The sequence below is a fragment of the Podarcis liolepis genome (assembly GCF_965112155.1).
Source record: "Podarcis liolepis genome assembly, chromosome: 6".
Lineage (NCBI taxonomy): Eukaryota > Metazoa > Chordata > Lepidosauria > Squamata > Lacertidae > Podarcis > Podarcis liolepis.
The window spans coordinates 8,063,924-8,089,278 of record NC_139559.1 but is presented as its reverse complement, the minus strand read 5'-3'; the positions used below and the strand labels follow the sequence as shown (position 1 = coordinate 8,089,278).

At 49.0% G+C, this 25,355-nt stretch overlaps 2 protein-coding genes and 2 long non-coding RNA genes across 4 annotated transcripts; 1 reads left to right on the top strand and 3 right to left on the bottom strand.

The window, feature by feature from the left end:
- Nucleotides 1-1,437: 1,437 nt before the first annotated feature.
- PPDPF (pancreatic progenitor cell differentiation and proliferation factor) lies at nucleotides 1,438-14,385 on the top strand. The gene is made up of 5 exons (XM_083507818.1): nucleotides 1,438-1,811; nucleotides 7,572-7,662; nucleotides 10,481-10,555; nucleotides 12,032-12,128; nucleotides 13,937-14,385. The coding sequence occupies exons 2-5, from the start codon at nucleotides 7,608-7,610 to the stop codon at nucleotides 14,049-14,051; spliced, it is 342 nt and encodes a 113-aa protein (XP_083363944.1). The 5' UTR covers nucleotides 1,438-1,811; nucleotides 7,572-7,607; the 3' UTR covers nucleotides 14,052-14,385.
- Nucleotides 14,138-15,466, bottom strand: LOC310708960. Its single transcript, XR_014527261.1, has 2 exons — nucleotides 14,533-15,466; nucleotides 14,138-14,485 (listed from the first exon to the last, which is right to left on the bottom strand). It is a non-coding gene; the product is annotated as an uncharacterized lncRNA (long non-coding RNA).
- A 1,639-nt stretch (nucleotides 15,467-17,105) lies between these two features.
- Nucleotides 17,106-18,081, bottom strand: LOC310709873. The gene is made up of 3 exons (XR_014527696.1): nucleotides 18,027-18,081; nucleotides 17,772-17,844; nucleotides 17,106-17,487 (listed from the first exon to the last, which is right to left on the bottom strand). It is a non-coding gene; the product is annotated as an uncharacterized lncRNA (long non-coding RNA).
- A 366-nt stretch (nucleotides 18,082-18,447) lies between these two features.
- LOC310709794 (uncharacterized protein) lies at nucleotides 18,448-23,851 on the bottom strand (the record flags this gene model as incomplete). The annotated part of the gene is made up of 4 exons (XM_083509834.1): nucleotides 21,976-23,851; nucleotides 19,534-19,651; nucleotides 19,288-19,367; nucleotides 18,448-18,694 (listed from the first exon to the last, which is right to left on the bottom strand). Exons 1-4 carry the CDS (start codon nucleotides 21,984-21,986, stop codon nucleotides 18,448-18,450), a joined length of 456 nt encoding a protein of 151 aa, XP_083365960.1. The 5' UTR covers nucleotides 21,987-23,851.
- Between the last annotated feature and the right edge of the window lie 1,504 nt (nucleotides 23,852-25,355).

Below are 25,355 nucleotides of genomic sequence, written 5' to 3'. Positions count from 1 at the left end.
CTATATCTGTGCAAGGGGTGAACTACAATTCCTAGGTTTCTTTGCAGAGCCCGGTGAGCCAATGGTCTGACTGCACATGCACCATATATTCATAGCACATTATTTCCCCCTAAGAGCCCAGGTTTATTTGGGGGGGGGGGAATGATGTGTTTTAAATGCATGCAGCCTCAGCATAAGTCAGCAGCTTCCTATGTTGCTAAAAGCAACTGTATGAAATTCAATCAATAGATTGAGATTGAACACAATCTTCTATGGTGTTGATGATGATGAGCCCAGGACATCTAACAAAAGAGAGAGAGAGAAAGAAAGGCAGCATTAAAACCACAATACAGTACAAAATATCATTTGTGGTCCTGTGCGCAGTGAAGCAGCAGGAGGAAGCAGGAAATAAACAGGCGAGAGAAGCCTGTTATTTGGGGTGAAATTAGGCCTCAAATGCGATACAGCAGAACAGGGGAGTCACTGAATGTGACTCCCTCCTCTCAAGCATTCCAAAAACCTGCTGGAACAAAGAGGACTTAACTTGGTGTTGCCTGAGCAAATAAAAAGGTATCAGTAATATTTTTTAAAATAAAATAAAAAATCAGCAAGAGCAGAAGATTAAAAACAGCATAAAACCAATTCTACCAATGATTAATTAAAATGCCTGGCAGCAAAAAAGATAAGGGCAGCAAGTCCCAGGCAAATGTCCCAGGAGAAAATGTTCCACAACTGGCCCTCACACCTGCCTTGCAGAAGCAGCTCCACCTCCGAAGGTGAACTTGACACCCAGGCCGATTGATGTGGAGGAGGCATTCCTGCATTGCAGGGGGTTCAACTAGATGACCCTTTAGGGTCCCTTACAACTCTACTGTTTTCTGATTCTATGATTCGCAGAGAAGGAAGCACCGGCCTTTTGAACTGCACCTCAAAATAAGGTGTCCATGTGTTCTGTTTTTTTCAGAGGATAGTCCCAGAATCCTGGGAACAGCAGTTTAAGGGTGCCAGGAAGTACAGCTCTGATAGGGCTAAACTACAACTCCCAGGATTCCTTGGGAGAAGCCAACAGCATGCTTGAGGACGTTACCGTTTTTTTCGAGTCCAAGGCCACGTTCACACAATGCACTTAAAGCAGGCATCCCCAAACTCGGCCCTCCAGCTGCTTTGGGACTACAATTCCCATCATCCCTGACCGCTGATCCTGTTAGCTAGGGATGATGGGAGTTGTAGTCCCAAAACAGCTGGAGGGCCGAGTTGGGGTATGCCTGACTTAAAGTGTATGGTGCTCCACCCCCATCCCCGGAAAAAAAAAAGATATCATGGGAACTGTAGTTTACCCCCACCATTCCGAGCACTTTTAACGAACTACATTTCCCAGGAGTCTTTGGGGGGGGAAGCCTAGTTCTTTTCATTTGTGCTTATTAACAGAAGCTGCAGTCGTGGTTTCCTTCCCAATTTCGCAAGTAACGTTGCGCGCAAACGGCGTTTCTCCTATTGTTCTCTCGGAAAAGGCGAGGAGGGCAGACGCCGCAGCCCAGCCCGTGTGTTTCACCCCGATTAGCTCACCCGACCCTCCTCTCCGCCCCGTTTTGGGGATGGAGGCGTCACCTGAGCTGACGTAGCCAGGCTGGCTGACCCTATATAAAGCGCCGCAGCGGCAGCCCCAGCCCTTAAATCCATATACGCCTCTGTGTTTTTTTGTGGACGTGGAGTGTACTCCCAAAATCTCCTTTGCAAATGGGCTCCGTCGCCTAGCGTTTACTCCCCTGAGCCAGGTCACCTGTGGTCTGAAGCCGCTGGGATTTTGCTGAGCGAAGCGTTAAGTCTTAAAGGTAAAAAAAACCCCTTTCCCCTCTCTCTTCCTTTTCTTTTTCTGGCCGCCATGTAGGCAAGGCTCTTTTGGCTCGAAGATCTGTGAGCTTCTGCTGTTTAATTTTTTTTAAAAAAGCATATTCATCTTGGGGCATGAACGTTGCGCGTAATTGTGTGGATTTAAATCGCTTGCATACTGTTTTTATTTATTTCACACCCCCACCTCCCGACAATTCAATCTGCTGAAGCCTGGGGGAAAAAACAATTCAGAGGAAAGCTTCGCTGTCGTACCTTTGGGGGTTTTGTAATTTATTTATTTTTTGAAACCTAGTAACACGCCTGCTTAAGGGCCGTCTGATTTTTAAACCTCTGACAAGTAAAAGGTGGGCTGGAGTGGGGTGGGGGAAGCTTAGGTTTGTAATTTCGCCAAGCACACTTTGCTGGGGAGGCTCGGTTCGAACTACACAGCGACTCAGAAAACCCCACTGAGGCCAATGCGACTTGCTCGCATGCAAGCGGCGCTTAATTAGGTTTGCAACAGAAGAAGCCCTTATTGGAGGCGGCGGCGAGACGTAGTTCCGAGCAGGCTGTTAAAAGCGCTGGAGAAGTTGTGAAATTGGAAAACGCCGATCTGTGTTGGCTAAAGCCAGCGCCTCGGGTTATGGCGGCTTGCTCCACTGCTGCGGGGCGGGGGGGGGGCGACCTTTGCTTTATAGCCCCTGCCAACTTTTAAAATGTGTTGATGTGCTGAAAAGTGGGAGGAATGTGCGGGTTTCGATCTTTCAAGCAGTTAAGGGAATCGCTTCGAGAAGGGGGAGATTTGTTTTGGTAAACCGTAAGGGCGTGATTGTTTTTACCGTACTTCCTGACGGTGCATCCGCTGCGAACAAAGAGTGAACGTTCTACTCGCTTGATGAACATTCCATTCCCGGGTTTCAACGTTCCATCCCCGGGTCTCAACGTTCCATTCGGGTCTCCGCCCTTTCTCGCGGCTTGCAGACCACCCCCTTATCCAGAGGGTAGGGTGGGGGGGCAAGGTTGACTGGAAACCTTTTAATTTTATTACCTGTAACCCAGTTGCCACCACTCGGGCGGTAGTTTTCTTTGCGTTTTCTCTCCCGCTGGTGGGACTTAAAATATTTATCCGTTCGCTCCTTTCCAATCCGCCGCCTTTCGCTGGCTGACAGCTGTGCAGCAGTCCTGCCCCTGCATGTGGTGGCTTTGTGGCCATATTGGCTGAGAGCAAACGCTCGGGGACCCCACGCCAAAATTCGGCTCATTGTACGAGCTTTTGTATAATTTTTTCTACATCTGTTTCCCCCCCCCCCCACCCTCGCTTCCTCCTCCGTCCCCCGAAGTGCTGTTTCGGCACGCAAAAGCGACACGCGCCCCGCTTGTGTCTTTCGACTGCAGAGGCTGGGGGTTGAGGAAGGAGGTTTCTATATGTGTAGGTTGCAGCAAGCCAGTTCAGTCCGGATTTTGGCTGCTTGGCTGTGGAAGACTTCCCCCACCCGCTAAACGCGCGCGCGCGCGCGCACACACACACACACACACACACACACACACACGAGATATGAGAACATTCTGTAGAAAGGCACAAAGGAACGGGGGATCTGTCCACCCACACTCCTGAGTCAATTGAACTTGGTGTTGAGGTCCCTCGACCCAGCAAAAATCTCAATTATTTTACTTGAGGTAGAGGGAAGAGTTTAGCGTGTGCTTCTGGCTCGGAGTGCATTTTTGTAGCCCAGAATCTCTTTCCACTTGAAAGGAACTGGTAATGCGCGAGTCTGTTCTGACAAAAGAGAGAGGTGTGTGTGTGTGTGTAAGTAAACTGGTATAAACCAGATCTCTGATTTCCTGTTGGTGGTTTTGACTCATTTAATGCCATGTGTCCTCTGCTTTTTACCAAAACAATAGGCTAATAATGTTCCATGTTAGTCTCTTGCTTTGAAGTCTCTTGTCTGGTTGATAGTTTAGTGTGGTAACATGCAAAAAACCCTAAAGTTAAAAAAGGGGGGGTCAAAATAAAGGAGATTTCTACTCTTGAGTAGAGAATGGCTTTTGTTGGCTTAAGAGAAGTTTTGGTTATTCAAATCAACGTCTTGGACCCCAGTGGGGCTTCTTAATGGCCAAGGTCACAAGGAGAGACTTGACCCCTTGCCCAAATGATGCACCCCCTTTTTAACTTAGAAAAAATAGAAACCTCACATCTATATAATTAATAAAATCCGCAACGCAACAAAACATTGTTCTCTACAAGTGAGGGAATAATGCTGTTTTAGTCCTAGGGAAAAAGTAAAGCCCTGCATTTTAGGGAGGGGGGCTAAGGGGGTGCCAAAACAACCCAAAATGAAGTTTTTAAACTTATCTCTCTGTCCACAGGGAACATCTTAGTCTGATTTGTGTGAGCCCTCCATGTAGAAAAAACTTTGGCTGGGGCTGTTGGGAGTTGTAGTTCAGGCATAGGCAAACTCGACCCTCCAGGTGTTTTGGGACTACAACTCCCATCACCCCTAGCTAACAGGACCAATAGTCAGGGGTGATGGGAGTTGTAGTACCAAAACATCTGGAGGGCCGAGTTTGCCTATCCCTGTTGTAGTCCAACAAGGTTGGGAAAGTGATTCTAATGAGTGAAATTATATCGAAATATTACATTCTAGCACTGGTCATATTTACATTATAGGCTTCCAGAAGAATAACGTCACATCAACACCATAAAGCACATGGCTTCCCCCCAGAGATTGTTGGGAACTGTAGTTCTCCCCCCAGAGCTACAATTTCCCGCACCCTTAACAAACTACAACTCCCAGGATTCTTGGGGGGAAGCCATGTGTTTTAAATGTGTGGTGTGGCTGAGCCCCCACTTTCTCCACTAAATGCAAACTGGTAAATTGAGGCAGCATGGGGTATTACTACAAAAATCCTACCATCACCACATCCTTGAGTTGGGTTCAGGGCCTGAGCTTGAATCCAAGCTTGAAATGTTCAAATGTTTTTTATACGATGCAAGCCAGCCAAGATTACCAAATGGAGTGCTGTTTTCTCTTTTGTAAAAACCGGCTAATTTTTCTCCTGAGTTGCCCAGTGTGTTTTGACCGTTCCTGTTAGATAGTCCAGACCTGATGAAAAGGTTGCTAGGAACTGGGACCTCCTGCCTTTGGGGGAAAAATAAAAGTTAGCCAAATACTAAATACAGACAAAAGTGTCAGTTTAATTCTAAACCCAAAATATTGATTGGCAAATTCAAAATGTCATGTAAAACTCATCTCTGCTGCTTCTTGGTCTTGTTCCCTCTTCCCCCATGTTATTTGCACCTTGCGGCTAATCCTTCCTTCTCCTTGTTTCTGGGCGCAGGCAGGAAACGTGGATAAATTATTAATTTTTTTGTTGGAGCGTTTATTAATTTTCCAATAAAAACATCCAATTAACATATCAAATCGTAATCCAATAAAAAACTAAAATAATAAAAAAACCAATTGTCTTCCGAATTTAATTCTAATTTTTGTGGCTTCACATAGCCTGAACTTCAAAGCAACTCCAAATCTCAGTCCTGCCTCTCACAATTAAATTATTATTATTTATTGAATTTATATACCGCCCTGTACCCGGGGGTCTCAGGGTGGTTCACAGAATAAAATCAAGATAACCACAAGATACCTAATAACTATAAAGCAACAGGCCAATAGAGGACTGACAACTGTTTCTTCCCTCACGGAAGTTGGATTACAGGCAGCTACCTTCTTCCCCCAGTAGTTGGCTGTTGTGAGTCTGTCTGCTCCGGGAGGCTTGGCTGTGCCAAGTGTTCCTGAGTTTCGCTTCGGTCTCTGCCCACGTGCCATCTCCAACAACGCTTGCAGTTTTGTTGTGGAATGTGCTGCCGCAGCATGAAACCTCTGGCGAGCGCTCCTGAAAAGGCTGCTCAAAGAGGTTCTTGTGTAACAAACCAACTTTGAGAAAACCACGCCATGCAGAACTGGAGGCAGGGACTCTGCTCATGCACTGTAGACCAGTAGAGACCTAGTTTACCCCATGCCCTGCAAACTTGCCACAGGGCCAGGTGGGCAAACAGACCAGATCACTCACTGAGCAGCCTGAAAATAATAATAATGATAATTTATTATTTATACCCCGCCCATCTGGCTGAGTTTCCCAAGCCACTCTGGGCGGCTCCCAATCAAGAATTAAAAACAATACAGCATTAAATATTAAAAACTTCCCTGAACAGGGCTGCCTTCAGATGTCTTTTAAAGATAGGATAGCTGCTTATTTCCGTCACATCTGAAGGGAGGGTGCTCTACAGGGCGGGTGCCACTACCAAGAAGGCCCTCTGCCTGGTTCCCTGTAATCTCACTTCTCGCAATGAGGGAACTGCCAGAAGGCCCTCGGTGCTGGATCTCGGTGTCCGGGCTGAACGATGGGGGTGGAGACACTCCTTCAGGTATACTGGACCTTTGAGGCTGTTTAGGGTTTTAAAGGTCAGCACCAACACTTTGAATTGTGCTCGGAAACGTACTGGGAGCCAATGCAGATCTCTCAGAACCAGTGTTATGTGGTCCCGCCGGCCTCCCCCAGTCACCAGTCTAGCTGCCGCATTCTGGATTAGTTGTAGTTTCCGGATCACCTTCAAAGGTAGCCCCACGTAGAGCGCATTGCAGTAGTCCAAGCAAAAGATAACTAGAGCATGCATGGTCAGGGATGATGGGAGTTGTAGTCTAGCTGCAAGCAGAGGACCACAGGTTCTTGGTCTCCACGTGGCTCACATGGTTTGGGCAGACAGCTTCTTGCATCTTGAGGAGAGCTCACACAGGTGGTCTTTGCATGGTGGGTGGCGTTGTGGGTTAAACCACAGAGCCTAGGACTTGCCGATGAGAAGGTCGGTGGTTCGAATCCCCGTGACAGGGTGAGCTCCCGTTGCTCAGTCCCAGCTCCTGCTCACCTAGCAGTTCGAAAGCACATCAAAGTGCAAGTAGATAGATAAATAGGTACTACTCTGGTGGTAAGGTAAACAGCGTTTCCGTGCTCTGCTCTGGTTCTCCAGAAGCGGGTTAGTCATGCTGGCCACATGACCCGGAAGCTGTACGCTGGCTCCCTCGGCCAATAAAGCGAGATGAGCGCCGCAACCCCAGAGTCTGCCACGACTGGACCTAATGGTCAGAGGTCCCTTTCGGGTAAAGGTGTCATGTGGCCAGCATGACTAAGCCACTTCTGGCGAACCAGAGCAGCGCACGGAAACGCCGTTTACCTTCCCGCTGGAGCGGTACCTATTTATCTACTTGCACTTTGATGTGCTTTCGAACTGCTAGATTGGCAGGAGCAGGGACTGAGCAACGGGATCTCACCCCGTCGCGGGGATTCGAACCGCCGACCTTCTCATCGGCAAGTCCTAGGCTCTGTGGTTTAACCCACAGCGCCACCCGCTTTTGCCTATAGGCACTGATGCCTTTTGAAAAGCATGGGAGTGAATCTTGCCCTTTAAAGCGGCCTGGCCTGGGACTGAGGGGAATTGTAAGCCCAAAAAGGCAGAGGGCACCAGGTTGGTTGGCATCTGTCTGTCTCGGGAAGCAACGGAGGAGTGCGCCTTTGGGGGTGAGCTCAAGTTGTCGGACGGTTGCAGCGCCTGCTGTGGCTGTAGAGACTGATAGGAGAGAGACAGGTTTTGTTGCAGCTGGGGCAGAGGAAGGCGTCCGATTGTGCACCAGGGCATTTCTCCTCCCTGTGTTTGTCTTTCTGCACCAGGTTACAGTCTCTATTACAGCTACTCTCGTTTTGTCTCCCAGGGTTTACAACTTGCACAAGAACGAAGACAAAGAAACATGGCAGCAATCCCGTCAAGCGGCTCCCTTGTGGCAACCCACGACTACTACCGAAGTAAGAACGGGGAAGGGGTGCGAGTTGCGCGGAGAAAGGTCCAGAGTGAGCCCTTGGTGTCTCCAGGACCTTTGGTTGTGGGGCTGGGAAAGACTTGCGCTTCATACTTCATAAGAGTCAGTGCTGTAGGTCTAGATCAGGGTTTCCCAGACTCAAGTCTCCAGCTGTTTTTTTTTTTGACTACAACTCCCATCATCCCTAGCTAGCAGGACCCAGTGGTCAGGGATGATGGGAATTGTAGTCCCAAAGCAGCTGGACTACTCTAATGCAGGGGCCAGCAAACTTTTTCAACAGGGGGCCAGCCCACTGTTTCTCTGACCTTGTGGGGGGCTGGACTATATTTTTTTGGGGGGGGGTGAATGCATTCCTATGCCCCACAAATAACCCAGAGATGCATTTTCAATAAAAGGGCACATTCTACTCATGTAAAAACAGACCGCCCGGAGGCCGATTTAGAAGGCGATTGGGTCGGATCCGGCCCGCGGGCCTTAGTTTGCCTACCCATGCTATAATGGTTAGGGTGTTGGACTATGACCGGGGAGAGCAGAGTTCGAATCCCCACTCAGCCATGAAGCTCCCTGGCAGACCTTGGACTAGTCACTGCAGCTTAGCCTAACATACCTCGCAGGGTCGTTGTGAAATTGGGGAGGAGGAGAACCATGTACGCCAGCCACCTTGAGCTCCTTAGATGATAAAGGTGATAAGTCAATGTAATTGATGATGATGATGATGATAATAATAAATAATTAAATAATTAATAATAATAATAAAGGTGGGGAATGAAGTAAAATTAAAGAGGAATAAAAAGAGGGGAAAATAATATGCACAAATAACACTACAGTGGTACCTCAGGTTACAGACTCCGCTAACCCAGAAATAGTACCTTGGGTTAAGAACTTTGCTTCAGCATGGGAACAGAAATCGCGCAGCGGTGGTGCGAGGCCCCATTAGCTAAAGTGGTACCTCAGGTTAAGAACAGTTTCAGGTTAAGAACGGACCTCCGGAACGAATTAAGTTCTTAACCCGAGGTACCACTGTGATGATAACAGTAAATCACCATCGGATCATGTAAAGGACCTTTTTATCATGTTAGAATAATAATAATAAAAGACCCCTGTTGGTGGGCTATTTTATTGCAAAACCATGATGCTGTGGGCACCCTGGCTCTTTCTTAATAGCCCCCCCAGCGCCCAGAAATGGATAGAGGCTGGCTAGAAAATACTATCCTTGCATTCACCACAATCATGCACAGATAGCTTGTGGAAGTGGGCAGGCGTTCCTGTGACTTGCACTGGAGTGAGTCTGGAGCAGGGAACAAATCAGCGATGGCCAAACTTGGCCCTCCAGCTCTTTTGGGACTACAACTCCCATCATCCCTTACCACTGGTCCTGTTAGCTAGGGATGATGGGAGTTGTAGTCCCCAAACAGCTGGAGGGCCAAGTTTGGCCCTCACTGGAATAAATGAAAGGAAAAGAAGACATCTGCTCGCCGGCTTCTCCAGACCTCTCTGGGTGTCTTGAATTACGCTGCTCAGCACCCACCTCGCCCGGGGCCTCGAGCTCGCGGGGGCCGCTTCTCAATTCCAATACCCCCCCCCCAATGTTTTATTCCCTTCAAGGGAACCTTACTAAATGTTAGTGCAGAGGAAAAAGGCATTGCATTGGAGCCGAGCCCCCATAAAAGGTCAGCTCCAACGGTACTGCAGCTAAACAAAGCCTGAGTTTGTTGGACGGGAGGATGAATGTCATCCTTTGTCTCTCTCTGGGCTCCGAGCCCAGTGTGCTCTTCTAAAAGTGTAGCGGGGCTGGTGCTGCAGGAGAAACCACATAAGGGAAAATGGCCTCCTTGGCTAGGTGGAGTCCCCTCTCTGCTCCAGTTCTGAGCCAGCCAGTTCTTTAGCCAGCAAGAGTTTTGAGAGCAGCTGCTGTTTAGTTGTGGAAGCCAAACGCTCTGCAAATTTTCTATTTGTCGGCAGGCAGCGCTCCGAAAAGAGTTTCCCGTTGCTTTGACCGTTGCTTCCAGTGGAAGTCCTTGCTAGAGACAAAAGTAGTGTCCGGTCTCTCCTTCCCAGTTTCAGAAGGTCTTCCCACGAAACACAGCACTGGGGTTGGAGCCACACCATACTTTAAATGCAGATTAAAAGCTCACAGCTCCTCTCAAAGAATCCTGGGAGCTGCCATTTACCCCTTGCAGAACTACAATTCCCAGCACCCTCACGATGCGGCTCTGACATGTTCACGCTGTGCAGGTTGGGAGTAGGACTGGGCAATATATTGATATATCATCCAAAAACGGGTTTGAAGTTGTTATCGTGATAAAAAGTGGAAAAAATGTGGAAAAAGCCGTGAAGCCAGATGATGCTTCTACGTAGCTCTGTCCTTATTTCAGACCTCGTGATACATTGGTATGTCATGAATACCTGGCGATATAGCACAGTGTTGAAACCCAGATACGGCCCTGCCCTGGTTGGAAGAGAGCCAATGTGGTGTAATGGTTAAGAGCGGTAGACTCGTAATCTGGTGAACCCGGTTTGCTTCCCTGCTCGTCCACATGCAGCTGCTGGGTGACCTTGGGCTAGTCACACTTCTTGAAGTCTCTCGGCCCCACTCACCTCACATAGTGTTTCTTGTGGGGGAAGAAGGGAAAGGAGAATTTAAGCCGCTTTGAGAGTCCTTCGGGTAGTGATAAAGTGGGATATCAAATCCAAACTCCTCCTCCTCCATAGGGAGAGCTCTGCTGTGGTTTGTGTTATTCCTGCGTTCAGCAGGAATTGTGGTGCATGGTGATCTAATGGGGCAAAAATGTCTTGTCTTGCAGGGCGTCTGGGTTCCACTTCCAGCAACAGCTCCTGTGGAAGTGCAGAGTATGGGGAGGTCATCCCTCACCATCCAGGTCAGTATCTTTGCTTTTGAGGGTGTCGCCTTTGTGGGGGACGGTCCCTGGGCTGCCTGCAGGCTCGTTTTAGGGTACGTCTTTGGTTCCTCTGGAGCACTGGCTCGGACCGCGATGCCTTGCTCTTTGGCCTCTGCTGTTGACAGGTGTGCAGTGTGTTTTAGGGCAGTGCCACCAGTTCACCGGGTGCCCAGGGACCACTTGCCCAGCTTTGGGGAAAGGGGGTGGCAAGTTCTGGCAAGGTCCTAGAGTCCTCCCCCCTCCTTCCTAAAGCAGGCAAGCTCTTGCTGGGCTTTGGGAAGGACGAAGGTGGGTTCTAGGACCCTGCCAGAGCCTCATACCTGCTTCCTAGGCTTTGGGAAGGGCTGGAGAGGGCAGCAAATTTTGATCTCGCATGGAGCACCATATCAACAGGGTCTGCCCTTGGTGGGAGTCCTGTGGCCGGGGGTGATGGAAGTTTTAATTCAACATCATCTGAAGGGCATGGCTTCCCCATCCTTGCGGTAAGTTCAGGGCTCTTGTGGAACTTGGGTCCTGGATACCTTGAGGACCAACCAGATCAGTCTCTGACATCATCTGAAGAACGGCTGTGAGTTGAAGCTCAGCTATCTTCCACTACAAGCCACGCATTTTGTGTCTCTGGTCTCATGCCTGCAGAACACTCTTCTAGTAGAGATTCATAAGGCATCCTTGCTTTTGCTCCTGCTGAAGTCTTTTTCATGCCCACGGGCAAATGCTGCCATTTAAAACCTTTTGAGTAGCCGGTAATATTTAACGATTGCTTTTTTCTGGTTTTATATTTTGTCATGTGCATATTGTTTTACAACACCCTGATTAAAATATATGTGTTTCCATAAAATATTATTTTGTAACTTTTATTAAATTTGTATGCTGCCTTTCATCCAAAGATTACAGGGTGGTTCACAACATAAAAATACAAAATGAAAACACAACATACGTAATAAAACAATCCAATAGCCTCCCTCCCACAGACACATTTAAAAGACCGTAGAATGTTCACCATGCCAAATGCCTGGTTGAAGAGAAATGGTTTTTGCCTGGTGCCTAAAGATATGTAACAAAGGCAGCAGGCAAGCCTCCCCAGGGAGAGTGTTCCACAAATGTGGAGCCACCACTTAAAAGGCCCTGTTCTCATGTTGCCACCCTCTGGATCTCTTGCGGAGGAGGCACACAAAGAAGGGTCTGAGATGATGATCACAGGGTCCAGGTTTGTTCATATGGAGGCAGTCCTTGAGATATTGCAGTCCTGAGCTGTTTAAAGCTTATCAGTCTAAACCAGCACTTTGAGTTGGGCCCAGAAATTAATTGGCAGCCAGTTCAGTCAGGCCAGAATTGATGAAATGTGCTCACACCGTCTTGTTTCGGTGAGCAATCTGTCTGCCAAATTCTCCACCAGCTGGAGCTTCTGAACATCGAAGATGTTTCTGACTGCGACACTTGTGTCCATTCTCATAGGTCTCCCCAAGTCTGACCCTGGGCACTGGTGGGCCAGCTTCTTCTTTGGAAAGACGACCCACCCAGTCATGACAACTGTGTCGGAATCCCCAGAGAAGTAAGTGAAATTGTGCCGAGTTTGGAAATGTAATATCATGTGTGTGTGTGTGTTTGGATCTGAAGTGGGGATCTTGGAAAATCGCAAACAGACGTGTCACTGGGATGGGAGATCTGGGAAGCTAATGTTTTCTCTGCCCCGCTGTTCTTCACTGATTCTGCAATTAGCTCAATCCTTGTTCTTCCTGTCTATATACTTCCTAAATGGGTAGATTAGTGTTTGGGTTAACTTTGGAAAATATTTAAGTGTTGCATTATGTCAGGGGTTCAGGAGCAGAGGCAAGGGCAAGGGAGGAAACAGAGAGCGAGGGGGAGGAGGCAGAAGAAAAGATGAGTGATGACGACGACCCAAGATCTCCGAGTCTTTCCAGTGAATCAGAAGATTCACAGAAAGGAGCACCAGTGGCCAGGGCAAGGGGGGAGCCTAGGGGGACACCCCAGGAAGATAGAGTCAGAGGGGAGCAGTTGGAAATCGGGACCAGCGTCACCGCCAGAGAGCAGGGAAGAGGAAGGGCGCCAGGGATCAAGCGCTGGCAGCTCACAACAGGAGGGAGGGCACGAGTCAGGAGTGGCCACACCTCCATCGGGGAGCGAAGAAACGGTCAGACGGAAAGTGGAAGGTTGGGCGCGCGCGCCAAGTTCAAATGCACAGGAAAGTGACGCAGTAGGCAGCCCGGAGAGGGAGCCAGGTCCTAAAGCCCGGCGCAAGGAGACAGGAGGGTCCGGGGGGTCGGCGTCAGAGGAATCCCGGAGGGAAGAGACCCCGGGGGGCAGAGGGACCCAGAGGAGAACAGTCAGGCAGAAAAGGTGGAGCAGGGCTAGGATATTAAGTTGGTGCACAAGGGGCGGAGACTCAGACGGAGCTTCGCCGATCTAACCATAAGACGTAGAGTTGCACGCAGCAGCTTGAGAATGGAAACTGTAACTCAGTAAAGACTTTTACTTAATGATCGCTGGCTAGCGTGATCCTCTGTGAGCTAGGATCGGGGAGCAGCTCTGACACATTATATCTCCAAACATTGGCATATGGTCCTATGTGGGGATGGGTGGAGTGTGTGCAATGTAAAAGATTTGTATCTGTTATAGAATCAGAGTTGGCAGGGACCTCAGGGGTCATCTAGTCCAACCCTCTGCCATGCAAGAACCTCAACGAAAGCACCCGTGAGAGATGGCCATCTCAACTCTTCATTTAATCCACACCTGCTTTTCTGCATCCAAATAGCTGGGCGAGAGGGAAGAATTGCGTGCAGCGCAAGTTTCTAGTCCCCTGTGCAAGGCCATTTGTTTATTTGCCTTATAAAAACAAATCCCCAAGCAGAGTACAACAACAACAAAAATGTGTAATACACACTAAAATTAAGCAAATGACTGAAAGCAAATGGTAACAGTAATAAATCAATAATAACAAAAAGCATACGCTCTTTGCACATTAAACTCGCAGTAGCTAGTGGGGAGAGTTTATCCCTGGTCAGGCCAGCATAGGCAATTTCTGGAGAGAGAGAGAGGATATTGGGTAGATATAATTCAGATTTAGTGGGTTTGGGCTCCTGAGTAAGCACATTTAGGATTGCTCTGTACGCTTTCAGGGGAAGTGGGCTACCATACTGCTTAATCGGTAGAGTGTGAGACTCTTAATCTCAAGGGTCCTGGGTTCGAGTTTCACATTGGCCCAAGTATTCCTGCATTGCAGGCGGTTGGACCAGATGATCCTCGTGGTTCCGACTCTACAGTTCTGTGATTCTTGAGTGACGATACTGCCGTTCTGACCCTCCGATCTCTCTCTCCCCTCCCTCCCCTTTGACCTTCCAGCTCAGGCACTTTCCAGGTGGCGAACGGCATGATCACATGTGGCCTGGCTCAGGACGTGATGAGGAAGCGCCACGCCAGCGAGCCCAGCAAACCGAACGCGGGTCCCACCGCGTGAGGAGGCTAGCTCCCCCCTGGCCAGACGCTTCTGACTTGAACGCTAGGAGGCAGAGCCCATTTTCCACTCCCCTTCCCCGTAGAGTAGGGCAGGCTGCTTCGAGTACTCCTTAGACGTAGGTTTTTATAAAAGCAAGAAACGGCAACTAAAAAGAAAAAAAAAAAGAGAAATCTTCTGTACCATCCTTTTCTACAACTTTCTTTTTCTTTTCTTTTTTTGGTGCAGCTACGTCTTCTAACCCCTCCCTCCCCACCCAACGAAGCCTTGTTTAACACTTCATTCTTGTTTTGTACTCGTCTGATGGAAACTAATAAATCCTAAGCAGCCTTTTAAACCGCTTCCTTGTGGCTTTGTACACTTGCGAAAGGGAGGCGCAAGTTATTTCTTGCCCGAAGAACTTTAATAAGAAGAATAATTTTATTTGTATACCGTCACTCTGCCACTCTGGGCAGTTCCCAACAAAATATTAAAAACACAGTACAGCATCATACATTTAAAAGCTTCCCTATACAGCGTTGCCTTGTTATTAAGTGTTAGTGCAGGAAACATGGTTTGACCTCTACATTTGAGAGGGACTGTAGTACAGGAGGCATCACAAGGAGTTAAATACCCACTGCTATTCGTGAACTCTGAAACCGTGAGGGGCTTCTGTATCAAAGGAATTGTGTGCAAGTTTCTTACATCACAGAAACAACCGACCTCTCCAAAGTCAGGGAGCGAACCAAGGACCCAAACATCTGTGTGCAAAGCAGATGTTCTTCCATGGAGCTAAGGCCCCACTCTTGCAGTGCAAACTTGTCCCATTTTGGTTTCAAGTAATTAGGATGGGCAGACTTACTATTCCAGAAATCCTCCCGGAAAAGAACTATTCTTTAGTGCTCATTCAGAGCTAGCAGGAACCTGGGTTTTCCCCCAGATTGCCATTTGTTCTGATGTGTCACTAGAGAGCGGGTTTTCCTTGGAAAGGAGCGGGGCAAGGGGGAAACTCCTTGGACCCATACTTAGAAAGCGTGGGTCAAGCTGCCAGGTCTTGTGCTTTCTAGGCACAGCACATGCGGAAGTGTGGATGAACCCTGTATTTATATATATATGTGTGTGTGCTGTAAGCCACCCAGAGTGGCTGGGGAAACCCCGCCAGATGGGCGGGGTATAAATAATAAAATCATCCAGTTCGACTGGAGGCAATAGTGAGATAATCCAGGTATAAAGGTAAAGGCTAAAGGGACCCCTGACCATTGGGTCCAGTCATGGCCGACTCTGGGGTTGCGGTGCTCATCTCGCTTTATTGGCCGAGGGAGCCGGCGTACAGCTTCCGGGTCATGTGGCCAGCATGACTAAGCTGCTTCTGGCGAACCAGAGCAGCTCACGGAAACGCCGTTTACCTTCCTGCGGGAGCGGTACCTATTTATCTACTTTTACTTTGACGTGCTTTCGAACTGCTAGGTTGGCAGGAGCTGGGACTGAGAAGTGGGAGCTCACCCCGTCGGGGGTTTGAACCGCCGACCTTCTGATCGGCAAGTCCTAGGCTCTGGTTTAGCCCACAGCGCTGCCCGTGTCCCAATCCAGGTATACATGGAACAAAAAGCCTTTTTTGCTTCCATTTGCCCAGATTTCTCATCTGGCTCCAGCCATGACCCAGAGGCATTTGAGGAGGGGGTCCATTTGCGGCTTTTAACTTTCCAAAGTTAACGGCCTCCATTGCTGGTTTAGCTTCACCAAACACTGGCTTCTGTGCACAACTTACTCAGCCCTGAAACCTCCAGGTTTTCCTCCACCTGTTTTTATCCTGCTGTCTTGAAGCATTTTAACACAGTGAAATTGACAGAGGCACTCTTGTCCGAGACCCAAAAAGTTTCCATCAAACCTCAATTCTACAAGTTCCGCTTGTTTTACTACAGAGGCAAGGAGCGTTTACCCCCACACCACCCAAGGGCCACATTTCCTACTGGGCAACTTTCTGGGGGCCATATGCTATGGGTGCGCAGGCCAGTGGCAAAAGTGAGCTGAGCAACGGATGCGAATTTTACCTTTCTACTGCACGTTAGTTTCTACACAAACACACTACAGCATGGGTAGGCAAACTAAGGCCCGGGGGCCGGATCCAGCCCACGGACGGTCCGGGAAGCAGCGTGTTTTTATATGAGTAGAATGTGCTTTTATTTAAAATGCATCTCTGGGTTATTTGTGGGGCATAGGAATTCGTTCTCCCCCCACCCCAAAAAAAAATATAGTTCAGCCTACCACATGGTTCTGAAAAAGTTTGCTGATGCCTGTACTACAGTCTTCCATCAGACAAGCAAGAGGTTATCCCAAGAATTCAGGGGTCCATTCCAGCCAGGAAGAAACACCTACCGAGCTGCAAACCAGAACCAGAAGGGTGAGGCCTGGGGAGATTTCTGAGGGCCAGACAAGAAGGCTTGGAGGGCCACTTTCAGCTCCCTGCCGCAAGCCTGATTTTCCCACGCCTCTGTTCCATTAGGAGTCTGTTTGGCACCTCTCATTCATTGCACATGTAGATTGTGGTGATCCACTAGAGTAAGGTTGCCAGGCGTCCCCGTTTCCCGATTTACAAACCAGTCCCCTGACAAAATCCACTGAATTCGACTGAAGTTGAAAAGTGTTCCGGTATTCATTTGAAAAAATCTGGGAGCTTTAGAGAGAGGCAGATGGATGTTCCCTGGAGAAAAAGTGGAGCAGCAGCTGCTCCCGCTGCAAATTTGGAGCATTCCAAAACCACAGGGAAAAGAGGCAGCATCCATTCTGGTGTGTTTACAGCTGCCGTGTGCGTTGCCATCTGCAACAGGCCTCTGCCTGTTTCTGTGCTTTCAAGTCTTGCATCGCTTTTCCTGCATAAGCCCTTTTAGAAAGACGGCCATTGTTTTGAGTTTTCGGAAACATCCGCCCCTCAAAGATCCTGCCCAGCCGCTCCCACCCTGCTACCACATTTGCACATTAACAGGGCCGGGGATATGCTCTGTGGTTTAACAGCTAAAATACCGGTGATACAACTAGCTCTTTCGCAGGAGTATCTGTTGTCAAAAGTACTTCTTTGCAGGAGTATCTGTTGTCAAAAGTACTTCTTTGCCAGCTAAAAAGCAGTAATTTGCTACAGTGAAAATCAGGACACGGAACTACTTTGGCTCGCTTGACAGGTACGAGCTAAAGTTACCCATAGGAACACTGGAAGCTGCCTTATGCAGAATCAGGCCCTTGGTCCATCCAGCCCAGCTCTCACTCAGCCATCTAATCACCACATAGATAAGACTCAGACAGCACCCAGAGTCAGGCAGGAGCGGAAGAAGCGAAGAGCGGTTTCTGCCCCCTCCTTTCTGAAAACATCATTTCAGGAGATTCTCGTAATGGGAGAGAGTGAAAATATCAACATTGCCCCCATGGAAAGGCAGATCAGGAGGTCTTGCTGGCATCATTCTGTCACCTGCAAGAGAAAAAAAGGTAAGTAGGATGCCAGGAGTGTCAGCTTCTCTCACAGGTGAAGCAGGGCATCTCTAACAACAGGTGGGCCTTTGAGAAAGCCTTACCTGCTGAATGCATTTGGACCTTTGCGCCCATTTCATATGTTACTTGTGCAAAAATACATCTCCCCTCCTCTGGACCCTTGGCCCCAACAGTCCCCCCCCAAAAAAGATGGAAAGAACCCAGAGATTGGTTTGAAAACCAACCGAATGAGACCAAATGGAGAAAAACCACTATCCTCCTTACCCAGTGGCCTCTCTCTGGTGTCCAGCGGAGCCCGAGGTCTGCACTGACTACAAGTCTTCAATGATGATGTCATCTGGATGGAAGAGAATGAAAATGAGAGTCAGTCCGGTCGCTGCCCTCCCAGGCCAGGTCGGAAAGGCCTGCCAGGCAGGGGAACAGGTCCTGCAGGAATCCCAGCAGGAAAACTGGGGAGGCAAGGACCTTAAAGCAAACAAGGGACAAGGGAGTTTGCTGTTTCCAAGGTGTGGGGCTTACCTTCTTTGGGTCTCCGCTGGAAGCATGTCAGGTGTGGCTGAATTACTGTCATCTGTGTTGTAAACAAAAATATGCCCCTTTCCCAGAAAGAACCAGTCTACACCAGAACCAGTCTACCATGCTAGCTCCCCGGAAGAGGCCCTGAGTATCATCTAGTTCAACGGCCTGCAATGCAGGAATATGCAGCTGTTCCATACGGCGATCGAACCTGCAACCTTGGTGTTTGTCAGCACCATGCCCTAGCCAATTGAGCTGTTTCACAACACAACATGGTAGCTTTCATGCTCACGGTATCTGCTCCACCCACCCCACACCTCTGCCCAGGCAGAAGACCTCATGCCACCAGCTCCTGAAGGGACCATCAGTGGCCTGGGCCCTTGCCCTGTTGGGGCCCCTGCCCCTGCACACACTTTCCCTGGGACTACTCGGTTCCCCAGATTATGAGTCTACCGCTCTTAACCACTACACCACACAGGTTCTGGTGCTGCGTGTGTGTGTGTGTGTGTGTGTGTGTGTGTGTGTGAAGAAGAAAGAGCCGTGCAAAGGGAAGTCCGGACAAAGGACATACCTCTCTGTCCTCCTCCTTTCGTGCACCCCCAAGAACAGCCTCCAGAGTCCTGTGAAGGATGGCACTGAGCATATCACCACTGAACTTTGGCCTCATGATACTGCAGAGATGAAGGGGAGCAGGTTAGTGTTACGGAAAAGGAGCAATGCTGCAGCTGGCTGGAAAGCAAAACATGATGAGAATGTTGGGACTGTACCGTGGGAACAAAGGGACAGTCTATTCACAGTGCTGAGCACCGGATTTAGTTCAGAGTGTAATTTGACCTGGACAGGAAGTACAGGAGGTGGACTTTGTCTCTCTGCTGTTGGAGTCTGAAGAGAGCAGACGTGTTTCTCTGTAATGCTGCAAAGACAGAAATAAAGGCATGTAAATACATTTCTGTCTATCTCTTTCCCCTGCCGGGGGGGGGAAGAGTGGTGTGTTCTTCTCACATTTGAGGAGGCTCGCCGATCGTGACCTAGCCTGAATCCTGCTCGGGAATGCAGACAGGGAGGTCAACCGGGATTCAAGCCGGGTGCCTGGAGAGTGGCCAGTTTCTCCTGATAAGGCTTGATTTCCTAACAGTTAGACGCTGCCTCCTCCCAGTCCCCCTTGCCCCCTTCTCCCTCCTGCCTCCTCTTCCCCACCACCTGGAGCTCCCCCTGGAGTTCTGCCCCCCCCCACAACTGCATCCATCCCAAGGACCCCACTCACCTCAGCTGGATGAGGGCCTCCAAGGCCACGGCCAGGGTCAGGGGGCCATCCCTGAAGTTCTCCAAGGGCCCCAAGATGTCCTGGAAGAAAACAGAGGAGGGAGGTCAGCTTTTTCCGGGGGCCTCCGGAGGACGGCTCCGACCCCCAAGACCCAGCTTGGCTTTCCAAGGGAATGGCAACCCCTTCCCCAAAGCCCCTCCCTCCCCCACCTCCCTGTGGGGGTCCCTCACACCACCCATCACTCACCAGAATGGCTTGGGCCGTCTCCTGCTTGGAGCACTTCAGGGTTCGGAGCCCCCTGAGCTCAGCTGCCTGGCACTCTTTGATCACCCCCCAGGAGGTACCGCTGTTCGTCCTCCAGCAGCTGAAATACAAAAGTCAGGCTGTCAGTCCTTGATGGGGGGGGGGGCTTCTCTGCATCTGAGAGGGCAGGGTGGGGGGCAAAATAGCCCAGGCAATGGGGAGATACCCACCCCTGGCGAAGGGAAGTGGAACCTCAGCAGAATAATAATAATAATAATAATAATAATAATAATAATAATAATAATCATAGAATCATAGAGTTGGAAGAGACCACAAGGGCCATCGAGTCCAACCCCCTGCCAAGCAGGAAACAGCATCAGAGCACTCCTGACATATGGTTGTCAAGCCTCTGCTTAAAGACCTCCAAAGTAGGAGACTCCACCACACTCCTTGGCAGCAGATTCCACTGTCAAACAGCTCTTACTGTCAGGAAGTTCTTCCTAATGTTTAGGTGGAATCTTCTTTCTTGTAGTTTGGATCCATTGCTCCGTGTCCGCTTCTCTGGAGCAGCAAAAAACAACCTTTCTCCCTCCTCTATATGACATCCTTTTATATATTTGAACATGGCTATCATATCACCCCTTAACCTCCTCTTCTCCAGGCTAAACATGCCCAGCTCCCTTAGCCGTTCCTCATAAGGCATCGTATCCAGGCCTTTGACCATTTTGGTTGCCCTCCTCTGGACACGTTCCAGTTTGTCAGTGTCCTTCTTGAACTGTGGTGCCCAGAACTGGACACAGTACTCCAGGTGAGGTCTGACCAGAGCAGAATACAGTGGCACTATTACTTCCCTTGATCTAGATGCTATACTCCTATTGATGCAGCCCAGAATTGCATTGGCTTTTTTAGCTATTATTATATAATAATAATATTATTATTATATAATAATAATAATTTATTTATATCCCGCCCTCCCCAGCCGAAGCCGGGCTCAGAGTGGCAAAGAACAATAAAAGTAACACAGCATTCTAAAGTCAATTCATTTTAAAATCAGTTCAAAACCCAATTAATGGCAACCATTGGGCTAGAGTTCTGTGAGGATTGCCAAAGGAGGGGGTCAGACTGTGCATTGGCCAAAGGCTTGGTGGAACAGCTCTGTCTTGCAGGCCCTGTGGAAAGACGTCAAGTCCCGCAGGGCCCTGGTCTCTTGTGACAGAGCGTTCCACTAAGTTGGGGCCACAGCCGAAAAAGCCCTGGCTCTGGTTGAGAGCAGCCTAACCTCCCTGTGGCCTGGGACCTCCAAGATGTTTTTGTTTGAAGACCGTAAGGCCATCCTGGTCTCTGAGGGCCAGACAGGTCGCCATCTCAAGGACAAGAGTGGATCCAACCTCCATGGACTGGGGACTTGGCCAGGACAAGAGGGGGGGGGGTGTAATAAATAAAAATCTGCCCTTATTCCCTTATGGGGGACACAAGAGCCCTTATAGAGTCCTTTGTAGGTTCTCCATCGATTGGAGAAAACAACAGAGGCCCACCAGAGAATATTGTGAAGCAAAGCAGCTCGTAAGCCTGATCTTTATTGAACTGTTGCAACAGGGTGCTCCCCTCACACGCAGGAAAGGAGGAGGACCCAGAACCCAGGTGTGCCCGCCCTTGTATAGACATTTTAAATTGCCCACCCTGGAGTCCAAGACCACCCCCAGAAACATCATACATATATCACAGAAGTGGTGTAGCTCAAGACCACCCCCCAGACACATCATACCTACAACACAGAAAGGGCGGTCTACAACAGAAATCTGAGTGTGTTGTTTACCTCCTGTCTGGCAGGTTACCTGTTAATCCTTACTTGATTGGATACCCTGGGGAGCCTGGCCAGTCTTTTGTAGTGACAAATAGTTCCTGAGCCAAGTCACAGGCTCACCCTATTCATACACATACATACCCTTAAGACAGGTATTGTGAATGAAAAGACAATGGGGAGGCTTTTCCATTTTCCTTTGACCTTGTAGAGAAAACATTTGATCAGTTTGGGAGCCAAAATGGCTCCGGGACACACACACACACACACACACACATATATATATGAGACCTTAATTTTTTTATTTCACGGGACTCAACTGGGCTGGGAAACAGGAACATGTCTTATCTTTTCCTTTGTTTTACTCAATGGGTGTAAGGTGGAGGTCAAGGGAGGGACAGGGGCAAATCTGAGACTCAGGTTTCCACCAGAAAAACCCACCCAGTTTGTGACACAGATGTGATGCGTGTATGCCGTTTTATTAAAAGGTGCGGGTAAAATTGACCTTTTTCTGCTTCTTCCAGTTGGCAGTTGAAAGTCCTGTTGCAACAGTTCATTGAATAAGGAGCCAAGACTCTGCAGGGGACCCCAGGACTCACCCCCCCCCCCCAGGAGACGAAGAGAAAGGAAGGAATGCTACTTACAGCTTGCCCATTTCTGCCACGAAAAGTTCCCAAACTCCTCTCTAAACTAGTTAACTATCTAAAATGCCCACCCAAGCCTAACTGTCACCCTAGCCCCAACCCCCAGCCCTAACCCTACACCTAACCCTAACTACTCCTCTATAAACAAAATAAATATATACAGAATCTATACAGAATAGGCCCAAATGTGCACTAAACAGAAATGTAAAATAAAAAATAAAGAACAAGAAGTAAAATAAAACTGTTAAAATAAACCAAATCAAAATAAATCAAAGTAATAAATCAATCAAAATCAAAATAAGCAACTGGAAAAATAACAGCAAACCAAACTCCTCTCCTAATCGCCACCAACCGCCACCAACTGCCACTAACTCCTCTTTCTCTGCTTGCCTCACTACTAACCCACAGTAGCTGCCTGCAAGTGGGTGGCTTTTAAAGGAGAAGCAAGAGAGGTCATAAAGGAGGGCGGGTCCTGGTCACCGTGGCAACCCCCCCCCCACACACCTGAGCCCACCTGGCCCCTCCCAAGAGGGGAGGCCCCTCTCTCAGAACTCAGAATCTTCCTTTCATCTCCTTCTTCCCAAAGGGAGACCATCCCCACATCCTTCCAGGCAGGCTAGGGGTCTCCATAGCGCAGGATTGGACCATCTGCTTGGCGTGCAGGTCTTCTGTCGTGGGCTGCATCTCGGGGGGGGGGGGCCTGTCCGAACCCCTGGAGAACTGCTGCCGGTCAGTGAAGGCGATGCTGAAGTCAGTGGCTGACAGGACTGACTCTGTCCACGGCAGCTTCCTAGGAATATTCCTCTGAAGTTCTTTAGCTGAAGAGGAGCAGGCTAACTTCTGCCCCGGATCAACCATCAATTCCTTTCGTTAAGAGGCAATCTGGGAAAGTCCCTGTTTAATATACAACAATGCCAGTGCAAAAGTTCTGAATGTGAGAGGAAGCAGAATTCTTCCCTCTGCAAGGAAGCCATAGGCCAAGGGGATCCCCCCCCAGTGGACTAGATGACTCCCAGGGTCCCTTCCAGATCTTCCATTCTAGGGGGTCAACTTCAGATTTCCAAGCAGTCCTCCAGTTACGAAATTTTCGGGATATGGCCGGGCCCCCGGAACGGATCCTGTTCATCATCGGAGGTACCACTGTACAGAAGTCCATATAAACCACGCGTCTGAAATAGTACAGGAGAGCAATCCTGAAGCCATTCTGATTCTCCCAATGACCTCAAATATTCCTCTGCAGTAAGGGAGGCAAAACGTGTCCCATTTTAGATTGTTGTCAAATTCTTTTCTGTTATTTTTGTAACTGCTTTTTTATGTTGTGCACATTTGTTTTATTTATATTTGTTAATTTTACATACCTCCCTTCATTTGAATATCACAAGGCGGTTTGCAATATAAAAACACAAAAATGCAAAAATATATGACATTGCCTTGGTGCCAGGGCCGGCACATCCATGAGTTAAGGTGAGGTGACTGCCTCAGGAGGCAGAATCCACAAGGGCAGAAAATCCCAAAGTCGATCTTTTCCCCCGCCCTGTTCCTCCTCAACCACCCCTTCTTCCCTGACTGGGGGGCATTTTGTGGTTCACCTCAGGTACCAAAATGTGTTGGGCCAGCCCTGCTTGGGGCACAGGTAGAAGGCAATTCATACATTATTGTTATAGAATTGATCATAATGACATTGAAGACTGCACTTGTAGAAGAATAATCTTTCTCTGCGGTTTGATTTGGGGCTTGGATGTTTGTCCTGGTAACTAGAAATGCTCCTTCAACGTGCCCCGTCCATAGCTGTCAACTGTCCCTTATTCGGCGGGAAACTCCCTTATCCCAGCACCGTGTCCTGCTGCTGTCCCTTATTGATGGTGTCCCTTAAATTTCCCAGGTTTCATGCTTGCCCAGTTCAGGAGGAAAGCAGAGGCTCGGGGCCCTCCGCTGCGAGAGAGCGCACACGCTGGCACTGTCGTCCTGTCGCGAGGAATTCCATCGGCCCTTCCCCGCCCGAGGGGGGGAGGGAGAGAGACTTTCGCCCACACCGCCCGCGAGCCCGGAGGCGGCAGCGGTGGTGGCAGCTGAGGAGGCGGCCTGAGGGAGGAGGAAGAGGAGGGGATGGGGAGGGACGCAGAAGGGCAGCGCTTTAGTGGCTGTCGTGGCACCGCAACCGCCTCATGCCAGATTGTCAATCCTACCAATGTATGTAACTCTTTACAATAGCAAAATCCCTTATTTTCGAGGCTGCTGGTCCCTTATTTTCAAATCTGTAAGTTGACAGCTATGGCCCCGTCCTGTGTGCATGAGCTTTTTACCCTTCACATGGTTAACTCTCGATATGGATGGGCCGTGGGGAGATTTCACATCTTGGAAGTTGCATCAGAACAGGAAATGACTCTCCATTATCCCTGCAGGAGAGTGCAATCGGATCCAAGACCCAAGTTTTCCACGAGGACGACCAAAAATAACATCAGTTCACTGGGCTGTAATAAGCTTCAGATGCCACTGCAACTGGGTTGTGTTTTTTTAAAATATATTCCAGGCAGAAGTTTAAAAATTGCATCCTTAGTCATTTCTGAGCCAAGCGAAACTCTTGGCAGTCAAAGCAGCAACGAGTATAGGCAGCTGGCTCAAATCATAAATAGTGATTTAGAGAGGAGAGTGCGAGTCGGGTTTTTCCTACAATCCTGTCCTTGAGCTCAAGTTACCGGGAACAGAATCAGGTTTTGTCAACTGGGATTCCTGATTCCGTTAGCTGGAAGGAACTAATCCATGCTGTTTCGGGATGCAAACACATAGGGATTGCTTCCCGTTATATTTTTCAGTGTACACCGAAGATGTTTCAAAGCACACTATAAGTGAGTGTTGAAGGATACTTGGGGTGACCTTAAGGACTCCAGTTCAGATGGAGATTTGCTTCCTTTCAGCCTGGCCCCATTCATCTGTTAATTGGAGAGTAGTTAAGGGTGCTGGAAATTATAGCACTGGGGGGAGACAACTGCAGTTCCCAGGTTTCTCTGCGGGAAGCCATGTGTTTTAAATGTATGGAATGGGTGTGACCTAGCTTGGTGTAAAGAAAAGCTAAAACAAGGGAGGTAAAAATAAACCCAACCTATACAAGTGAGAGGGACTTAAACCACAAAGCCTAGGACTTGCCGATCAGAAGGTCGGCGGTTCGAATCCCTGCGACAGGGTGAGCTCCCGTTGCTTGGTCCCTGCTCCTGCCAACCTAGCACTTCAAAAGCACATCAAAGTGCAAGTAGATAAATAGGTACCGCTCTGGCGGGAAGGTAAACGGCATTTCCATGCGCTGCTCTGGTTTGCCAGAAGCGGCTTATTCATGCTGGCCACGTGACCCAGAAGCTGTTCGCCGGCTCCCTCGGCCAATAAAG